Here is a 10,650-nt window from a genome sequence, read left to right as displayed (position 1 = left end):
CCCACGACTGCGTGGCCATGCACGCCTCCAACTCAATCATCAAGTTTGCGGATGACACTACAGTGGTAGGCTTGATTACCAACAGCGACGAGACGGCCTACAGGGAGGAGGTGAGGGCCCTCGGAGTGTGGTGTCAGGAAAATAACCTCACACTCAACGTCAACAAAACAAAGGAGATGATTGTGGACTTCAGGAAACAGCAGAGGGAGCACCCCCCTATCCACATCGACGGGTCAGTAGTGGAGAAGGTGGAAAGTTTTAAGTTCCTCGGTGTACACATCACGGACAAACTGAATTGGTCCACCCACACAGACAGCGTCGTGAAGAAGGCGCAGCAGCGCCTCTTCAACCTCAGGAGGCTGAAGAAATTCGGCTTGTCACCAAAAGCACTCACAAACTTCTACAGATGCACAATCGAGAGCATCCTGTCGGGCTGTATCACCGCCTGGTACGGCAACTGCTCCGCCCACAACCGTAAGGCTCTCCAGAGGGAAGTGAGGTCTGCAGAACGCATCACCGGGGGCAAACTACCTGCCCTCCAGGACACCTACACCACCCGATGTCACAGGAAGGCCATAAAGATCATCAAGGACAACAACCACCCAAGCCACTGCCTGTTCACCCCGCTATCATCCAGAAGGCGAGGTCAGTACAGGTGCATCAAAGCAGGGACCGAGAGACTGAAAAACAGCTTCTATCTCAAGGCCATCAGACTGTTAAACAGCCACCACTAACATTTAGCGGCCGCTGCCAACATACTGACTCAACTCCAGCCACTTTAAAAATGGGAATTGATGGAAATTATGTAAAAATGTACCACTAGCCACTTTAAACAATGCCACTTAATATAATGTTTACATACCCTACATTACCCATCTCATATGTATATACTGTACTCTATATCATCTACTGCATCTTGCCATCTTTATGTAATACATGTACCACTAGCCACTTTAAACTATGCCACTTTATGTTTACATACCCTACAGTACTCATCTCATATGTATATACCGTACTCTATACCATCTACTGCATCTTGCCTATGCCGTTCTGTACCACCACTCATTCATATATCTTTATGTACATATTCTTTATCCCTTTACACTTGTGTGTGTATAAGGTAGTAGTTGTGGAATTGTTAGGTTAGATTACTTGTTGGTTATTACTGCATTGTCGGAACTAGAAGCACAAGCATTTCGCTACACTCGCATTAACATCTGCTAACCATGTGTATGTGACTAATAAAATTTGATTTGATTTGATTTGATTTACTGTAGCTAGCTGACTACTGTAGCTAGCTGACTACTGTAGCTAGCTGACTACTGTAGCTAGCTGACTACTGTAGCTAACTTCTCCACAACAATTTGATGCAGTCCAGAAAGACACTACCAGATGTTATGATAGAACCTATGACAGCAACAAGTCTGTCTAAGTAGTGCAAGTCTTTCCCTCTGTCCCACACGCAGACTGTCCCACACACAGACTGTCCCACACACAGACTGTCCCACACACAGACTGTCCCACACACAGTGTCCCACACACAGACTGTCCCACACACAGACTGTCCCACACACAGACTGTCACACACACAGACTGTCACACACACAGACTGTCCCACACACAGACTGTCCCACACACAGACTGTCCCACACACAGACTGTCCCACACACAGACTGTCACACACACAGACTGTCACACACACAGACTGTCCCACACACAGACTGTCACACACACAGACTGTCACACACACCGGCTCCTCTCCTCTGTTGCCCCTCTCCCTGCTGAAACAAGCAGAGCACCCCCTCTCCCTGCTGAAACAAGCAGAGCACCCCCTCTCCCTGCTGAAACAAGCAGAGCACCCCCTCTCCCTGCTGAAACAAGCAGAGCACCCCCTCTCCCTGCTGAAACAAGCAGAGCACCCCCTCTCCCTACTGAAACAAGCAGAGCATCCCCTCTCCCTGCTGAAACAAGCAGAGCACCCCCTCTCCCTGCTGAAACAAGCAGAGCACCCCCTCTCCCTGCTGAAACAAGCAGAGCACCCCCTCTCCCTGCTGTGCTCTACCAGTGCTCTCCAGTTACGTGAGCAAGTCTCCATTGAAGTTTAAAAGACATGTTTTTTTTTCTTAAAACACATGTATTTCGAGTATCCGGATATCTGAAAATCTTGATATTATTTGAATAGTGAAATAATTTCAAATGCCCCTCCCTAGTACAAGCAGCAGGTTTGTAACTCTTCACATGGTTCCAGCAGGTTTGTAACTCTTCACATGGTTCCAGCAGAAGGTTTGTAACTCTTCACATGGTTCCAGCAGGTTTGTAACTCTTCACATGGTTCCAGCAGGTTTGTAACTCTTCACATGGTTCCAGCAGAAGGTTTGTAACTCTTCACATGGTTCCAGCAGAAGGTTTGTAACTCTTCACATGGTTCCAGCAGGTTTGTAACTCTTCACATGGTTCCAGCAGGTTTGTAACTCTTCACATGGTTCCAGCAGGTTTGTAACTCTTCACATGGTTCCAGCGGAAGGTAATTGAGCTGTCTCTGGTAAGTGTCTGAGGGTAGCACAGAGGGAGGGGAAACGTGGGAAAGATAGAGGGAGGAGACCGAGGGAGGGAGGGGAAGTCCACTTTGAGCAGGAGAGTCAGACAGAATTAGGTAGAACCACAGTTTGGAGAGGATTATGGCTAGAGAGAGAGAGATACAGAGACAGACAGAGAGAGAGAGAGAGATACAGAGACCGACACAGTGAGAGAGAGATAAAGAGACCGACACAGTAAGAGAGAGAGAGATACGGAGGCCGACACAGTGAGAGGGTGGGAGAGAGAGAGACATACGGAGAAAGACAGAGAGAAAGAGGGAGGGAGAGAGACATACAGAGACATAGACAGAGCGAGAGGGAGGGAGAGAGACATACAGAGACATAGACAGAGCGAGAGGGAGGGAGAGAGACATACACAGAGCGAGAGGGAGGGAGAGACATACGGAGACCGACACAGAGAGGGAAGGAGGGAGAGAGACAGAGAGAGAGGGAGGGAGAAAGAGACAGATATAGATTTGGAGACGGACAAAGAGGTGGCTGAAAGTGAGGTAGTGTGTGCGTCTGTTTTGATTGGAGACATGGAGATGGAGCATCTAGGTGTGTGTGTTTCTAAACCAGAACAAGGAAACAGTCGCGTCCTGAAGGCTGCGCTGGCCGCATGTGTGTGTTTCTGCATCGCTCTGCTGCTTGCTGTCATACTGGGTGAGTAGACTCACTACTGTTTTACACAGAGTTACACACACAACCTCTTTCCCTGAGTGAGTTTAGTCTTGAAAAAGCTGGTGTTGCAGTAACTGGAGTGGTTGAGGGGTGTGTGTGTGTGTGTGTGTGTGTGTGTGTGTGTGTGTGTGTGTGTGTGTGTGTGTGTGTGTGTGTGTGTGTGTGTGTGTGTGTGTGTGTGTGTGTGTGTGTGTGTGTGTGTGTGTGTGTGGGGTAGAAGTGGTAACTATTATGTACTTGTTATTGTATGAAACAACATTTTTGTGGTGAAATGTTCTTTTAATTATATATGTTTCTGTAGATACAGTACACACACTCCTGTCTCTGGTCATGCAAGTGAATAGACAATGGCTATTTGATTTACTTTGGTTCTTTTTAAGGTTTGTGTGGGTGTGTGTTTGTGTGTGTGTGGGTGGGTGTGTGTTTGTGTGTGCTCGTGGCTGTGCATGCATGTGCGTGTAAGCTGTTTGGCATATGTGTTATTAAAATGGAGTCAGCTTTCTCCATGACACTCAAACCGTAAACAGCTGATGACTGTGTGTGAATGTCTGTGGGGGTGGGGGATTTTGTTTAGGTCAGAGGGACACCTTACAGGGTAAGAGAGAGGTCAGGTGGTAGTGGGATTGTTTCAGGACATACTGTATATGTATGTTTATGACTGTGTGTGGGTTTGGGGGGGTATGTTGTAATCTTCATCAGGTCTCATCCTTTTCCTCAGTTTCCCAGAGAGCCAATCAGGATGTCTTCTGCCTAACTCCAGAATGTATTGAAGCAGGTACGCCCCCACCCACCTTACAGGAAATTGTTGCATGTAGAATGTTGCAATCAACTTGTAATGTGTGTGTAGCTGGTTCTATCCTCAGTAAGATGGACCGGGCTGTGTCTCCCTGTGACGACTTCTATGGGTTCTCCTGTGGTGGCTGGCTGAGAGACAACCCTATTCCTGAAGACTCCTCTTCATACGGCGTCTACCCCTGGTTACGCCAACACGTTGATATCACACTCAAAGGTGAGAGAGAGAACATGATGAGCACATACACACTCTCATACCCTGACTACACTCCCCCACCTCTAAATGTTGTCTGAGTTGTAGACTTGCTGGAGGCTCCATCAGAGTCAGATGAGATAGAAGCTGTCAGGAAGGCCAAGGTCTTCTACCGCTCCTGTATGGACGAAGGTAACCCACAACCACACACACACACACACACACGAGGAAGACGAGATGGGAGCTGAGGTTACATGAAAAACATCAAGTGCTATAGTGGTACAAAGTGTGTGTTTGTGTGTTTGTGTGTTTGTGTGTGTCTGTGTGTAGCTGTATTGGAGAAAGTGGACAGTGGTCCTCTGTTGAAGCTTTTACAGCAGCCTGAGTTCCACTGGCCCGTCCTGGGGGAGGGGCTTGGGGGGGAGTGGCTCTGGTCACCAGGACGATGGGACCTGCTACAGACATTGGCTCAGATTAGGAACCAACACAGCAAGAGTGTTCTCATTCGCTTATACATCGCCCCAGATGACAAGAACTCCACCAACTACATAATTAAGGTGACCCCCCTGACTGAATGTGTGTGCGTGCTTGTGTGTTTGCGCAACCAAGACAGCTTCCAGGCTTCTGTAAACATAGATAGCATTAACTTATCATTCTGTAGTTGGGCCAGGCCTTGTAATAACTTTTCATTCTGTAGTTGGACCAGTCCTTGTAATAACTTATCATTCTGTAGTTGGGCCAGGCCTTGTAATAACTTTTCATTCTGTAGTTGGGCCAGGCCTTGTAATAACTTATCATTCTGTAGTTGGGCCAGGCCTTGTAATAACTTTTCATTCTGTAGTTGGACCAGGCCTTGTAATAACTTATCATTCTGTAGTTTGGCCAGGCCTTGTAATAACGTATCATACTGTAGTTGGACCAGGCCTTGTAATAACTTATCATTCTGTAGTTGGGCCAGGCCTTGTAATAACTTATCATTCTGTAGTTGGGCCAGGCCTTGTAATAACGTATCATACTGTAGTTGGACCAGGCCTTGTATTTACTCATCATTCTGTAGTTGGACCAGGCCTTGTATTTACTTATCATTCTGTAGTTGGGCCAGGCCGTGTAATAACTTTTCATTCTGTAGTTGGACCAGTCCTTGTAATAACTTATCATTCTGTAGTTGGGCCAGGCCTTGTAATAACTTATCATTCTGTAGTTGGGCCAGGCCTTGTAATAACTTTTCATTCTGTAGTTGGACCAGGCCTTGTAATAACGTATCATTCTGTAGTTGGACCAGGCCTTGTATTTACTTATCATTCTGTAGTTGGGCCAGGCCTTGTAATAACTTTTCATTCTGTAGTTGGACCAGGCCTTGTAATAACGTATCATACTTTAGTTGGACCCGGCCTTGTATTTACTTATCATTCTGTAGTTGGACCAGGCCTTGTATTTACTTATCATTCTGTAGTTGGACCAGGCCTTGTATTTACTTATCATTCTGTAGTTGGACCAGGCCTTGTGATAACGTATTATTCTGTAGTTGGACCAGACCTTGTAGTAACGTAGTGTTGTGTCTCTGAAGTTGGCACAGGCCTTGTAATTACTTATTTCTCTGTAGTTTGACGAGGCCTTGTAATAATTTATGATTCTGTAGATGAACCAGGCCTTGTAATAACTTTTTTCCTGTAGTTGGACATTGCCTTGTATTAACGTATCAATCTTTAGTTCGACCAGGCCTTGTAATAACGTATCATTCTGTCTCTGTAGTTGGACCCGTTCTTGTACTAACTTATCATTCAGTCTCTGTAGTTGGACCAGGCATTGTACTAACTTATCATTCTGTCTCTGTAGTTGGACCAGGCCTTGTACTAACTTATCATTCTGTCTCTGTAGTTGGACCAGGCCTTGTAATAACGTATCATTCTGTCTCTGTAGTTGGACCAGGCCTTGTAATAAGTTATCATTCTGTATTTGGAAAAGGCCTTATAATAGCTTATCATTCTGTCTCTAAATTTGGAACAGGCCTTTAATAACTTTCATTCTGTAGTTTTACCAGGTTTTGTAATAACTTATTATTCTGTCTCTGTAGTTGGACCATTCATTTTAATAATTTATCTTTCTGTAGTTGGATCAGGCCTTATAATAACCTATCATTCTGTCTGTGCAGTCGGACAAGGCCTTGTAATAATGTATCATTATTTATCTGTAGTTGGACCAGGCTTTGTAATAACTTATCATTGTGTAGTTGGACCAGGCTTTGTAATAACTTATCATTATTTATCTGTAGTCGGACCAGGCTTTGTAATAACTTATTTTTCTGTATTTGGACCGGACCTTGTAGTAAACTATTGTTTTGTCTCTTTGACGAGTCCTTGTAATATTTTATCATTCTGTAGATGAACCAGGCCTTGTTGAGGTTGGACCATTCATTTAAAAAAATTATCATTCTGTAGGTGGACCAGGCTTTGTAATAACTTATCATTATTTATCTGTAGTTGGACCAGGCTTTGTAATAGGTTATTATTCTATAGTTGGACAATACATTGTAATAACTTATCATTATTTATCTGTAGTTGGACCAGGCTTTGTAATAGGTTATTATTCTATAGTTGGACAATACATTGTAATAACTTATCATTCTGTCTCTGTAGTTGGATCAGGCATCTTTGTCTCTCTCCTCCAGAGAAGATTACATCACCAACACCACCAGCGCTCAGACAGTAAGTCAATAAAAGCTTTCTTAAACTTTAATTCCATATTTATACGTTATGCTTGAACCCATAACGGTACCTGTGTAGAAATAAATTATTAATGTAAACATATGGACCTATGTCTACGTTTGTGTGTGTGTGTGTAGTATCATAGTGCTCTCCTAAACCTATGTTGATGTGTGTAGTATCATAGTGCTCTCCTAAACCTATGTTGATGTGTGTAGTATCATAGTGCTCTCCTAAACCTATGTTGATGTGTGTAGTATCGTAGTGCTCTCCTAAACCTATGTTGATGTGTGTAGTATCGTAGTGCTCTCCTATACCTATGTTGATGTGTGTAGTATCGTAGTGCTCTCCTAAACCTATGTTGATGTGTGTAGTATCGTAGTGCTCTCCTATACCTATGTTGATGTGTGTAGTATCGTAGTGCTCTCCTATACCTATGTTGATGTGTGTAGTATCATAGTGCTCTCCTAAACCTATGTTGATGTGTGTAGTATCATAGTGCTCTCCTAAACCTATGTTGATGTGTGTAGTATCATAGTGCTCTCCTAAACCTATGTTGATGTGTGTAGTATCGTAGTGCTCTCCTAAACCTATGTTGATGTGTGTAGTATCGTAGTGCTCTCCTATACCTATGTTGATGTGTGTAGTATCGTAGTGCTCTCCTAAACCTATGTTGATGTGTGTAGTATCGTAGTGCTCTCCTATACCTATGTTGATGTGTGTAGTATCGTAGTGCTCTCCTATACCTATGTTGATGTGTGTAGTATCGTAGTGCTCTCCTAAACCTATGTTGATGTGTGTAGTATCGTAGTGCTCTCCTAAACCTATGTTGATGTGTGTAGTATCGTAGTGCTCTCCTAAACCTATGTTGTTGTTTGTAGTATCGTAGTGCTCTCCTAAACCTCATGGTGGACGTAGCAGTGATGTTAGGAGCTCCACTGGAAGCAGCTGAGATTCAGATGAGTGAAGCACTGGCCTTTGAGACCAAACTGGCTCAGGTGGGTATGTATGTATGTGTGTGTGTGTGTGTGTGTGTGTGTGTGTGTGTGTGTGTGTGTGTGTGTGTGTGTGTGTGTGTGTGTGTGTGTGTGTGTGTGTGTGTGTGTGTGTGTGTGTGTGTGTGTGTGTGTGTGTGTGTGTGTGTGTGTGTGTGTGTGTGTGTGTGTGTGTGTGTGTGTGTGTGTGTGTGTGTGTGTGTGTGTGTGTAGGCCTATAGGAGGTGGATAGAAGAGAGCAGAGGAGGAATTGAGGAGCCATTACTTCCAGGAGTTGGACTCAACACCATCTAGATACATCATCATCAGATACAGCGCCTCCACCGCTCCATACCACAGGTACCTATCCTCTATCTCTCCATACCACAGGTACCTATCCTCTATCTCTCCATACCACAGGTACCTATCCTCTATCTCTCCATACCACAGGTACCCATCCTCTATCTATCCATACCACAGGTACCCATCCTCTATCTCTCCATACCACAGGTACCCATCCTCTATCTATCCATACCACAGGTACCCATCCTCTATCTCTCCATACCACAGGTACCTATCCTCTATCTCTCCATACCACAGGTACCTATCCTCTATCTCTCCATACCACAGGTACCCATCCTCTATCTCTCCATACCACAGGTACCCATCCTCTATCTCTCCATACCACAGGTACCCATCCTCTATCTCTCCATACCACAGGTACCCATCCTCTATCTATCCATACCACAGGTACCCATCCTCTATCTCTCCATACCACAGGTACCCATCCTCTATCTCTCCATACCACAGGTACCTATCCTCTATCTCTCCATACCACAGGTACCCATCCTCTATCTCTCCATACCACAGGTACCCATCCTCTATCTCTCCATACCACAGGTACCCATCCTCTATCTCTCCATACCACAGGTACCCATCCTCTATCTCTCCATACCACAGGTACCCATCCTCTATCTCTCCATACCACAGGTACCCATCCTCTATCTCTCCATACCACAGGTACCCATCCTCTATCTCTCCATACCACAGGTACCCATCCTCTATCTCTCCATACCACAGGTACCCATCCTCTATCTCTCCATACCACAGGTACCCATCCTCTATCTCTCCATACCACAGGTACCCATCCTCTATCTCTCCATACCACAGGTACCTATCCTCTATCTCTCCATACCACAGGTACCTATCCTCTATCTCTCCATACCACAGGTACCTATCCTCTATCTCTCCATACCACAGGTACCTATCCTCTATCTCTCCATACCACAGGTACCTATCCTCTATCTCTCCATACCACAGGTACCTATCCTCTATCTCTCCATACCACAGGTACCTATCCTCTATCTCTCCATACCACAGGTACCTATCCTCTATCTCTCCATACCACAGGTACCTATCCTCTATCTCTCCATACCACAGGTACCTATCCTCTATCTCTCCATACCACAGGTACCTATCCTCTATCTCTCCATACCACAGGTACCTATCCTCTATCTCTCCATACCACAGGTACCTATCCTCTATCTCTCCATACCACAGGTACCTATCCTCTATCTCTCCATACCACAGGTACCTATCCTCTATCTCTCCATACCACAGGTACCCATCCTCTATCTCTCCATACCACAGGTACCCATCCTCTATCTATCCATACCACAGGTACCCATCCTCTATCTCTCCATACCACAGGTACCCATCCTCTATCTCTCCATACCACAGGTACCCATCCTCTATCTATCCATACCACAGGTACCCATCCTCTATCTCTCCATACCACAGGTACCCATCCTCTATCTCTCCATACCACAGGTACCCATCCTCTATCTCTCCATACCACAGGTACCCATCCTCTATCTATCCATACCACAGGTACCCATCCTCTATCTCTCCATACCACAGGTACCCATCCTCTATCTATCCATACCACAGGTACCCATCCTCTATCTCTCCATACCACAGGTACCCATCCTCTATCTCTCCATACCACAGGTACCCATCCTCTATCTATCCATACCACAGGTACCCATCCTCTATCTCTCCATACCACAGGTACCCATCCTCTATCTCTCCATACCACAGGTACCCATCCTCTATCTCTCCATACCACAGGTACCCATCCTCTATCTCTCCATACCACAGGTACCCATCCTCTATCTCTCCATACCACAGGTACCCATCCTCTATCTCTCCATACCACAGGTACCCATCCTCTATCTATCCATACCACAGGTACCCATCCTCTATCTCTCCATACCACAGGTACCCATCCTCTATCTCTCCATACCACAGGTACCTATCCTCTATCTCTCCATACCACAGGTACCCATCCTCTATCTATCCATACCACAGGTACCCATCCTCTATCTATCCATACCACAGGTACCCATCCTCTATCTCTCCATACCACAGGTACCCATCCTCTATCTCTCCATACCACAGGTACCCATCCTCTATCTCTCCATACCACAGGTACCCATCCTCTATCTATCCATACCACAGGTACCCATCCTCTATCTCTCCATACCACAGGTACCCATCCTCTATCTATCCATACCACAGGTACCCATCCTCTATCTCTCCATACCACAGGTACCCATCCTCTATCTATCCATACCACAGGTACCCATCCTCTATCTCTCCATACCACAGGTACCCATCCTCTATCTCTCCATACCACAGGTACCCATCCTCTATCTCTCCATACCACAGGT

At 45.5% G+C, this 10,650-nt stretch overlaps 1 protein-coding gene across 1 annotated transcript in view; it reads left to right on the top strand.

Moving 5' to 3' along the window:
- The first annotated feature begins 2,633 nt into the window (after positions 1 to 2,633).
- The window catches only part of phex (phosphate regulating endopeptidase homolog, X-linked), a 20,360-nt gene continuing 12,343 nt past the window's right edge, over positions 2,634 to 10,650 (top strand). Inside the window, exons 1-7 of the mRNA XM_071327860.1 lie at positions 2,634 to 3,239; positions 3,976 to 4,032; positions 4,105 to 4,266; positions 4,351 to 4,434; positions 4,573 to 4,799; positions 6,879 to 6,947; positions 7,826 to 8,092. Of these exons, the coding sequence (XP_071183961.1) occupies positions 3,116 to 3,239; positions 3,976 to 4,032; positions 4,105 to 4,266; positions 4,351 to 4,434; positions 4,573 to 4,799; positions 6,879 to 6,947; positions 7,826 to 8,092 (990 nt within the window). The 5' untranslated portion in view covers positions 2,634 to 3,115. The remainder of the gene's footprint in view (positions 3,240 to 3,975; positions 4,033 to 4,104; positions 4,267 to 4,350; positions 4,435 to 4,572; positions 4,800 to 6,878; positions 6,948 to 7,825; positions 8,093 to 10,650) is intronic.

The sequence above is a fragment of the Salvelinus alpinus genome, chromosome 10 (genome assembly GCF_045679555.1).
Source record: "Salvelinus alpinus chromosome 10, SLU_Salpinus.1, whole genome shotgun sequence".
Classification (NCBI taxonomy): domain Eukaryota; kingdom Metazoa; phylum Chordata; class Actinopteri; order Salmoniformes; family Salmonidae; genus Salvelinus; species Salvelinus alpinus.
Note: the sequence above shows the minus strand (reverse complement) of the source record. Positions and strands in the feature narration are given on the sequence as shown.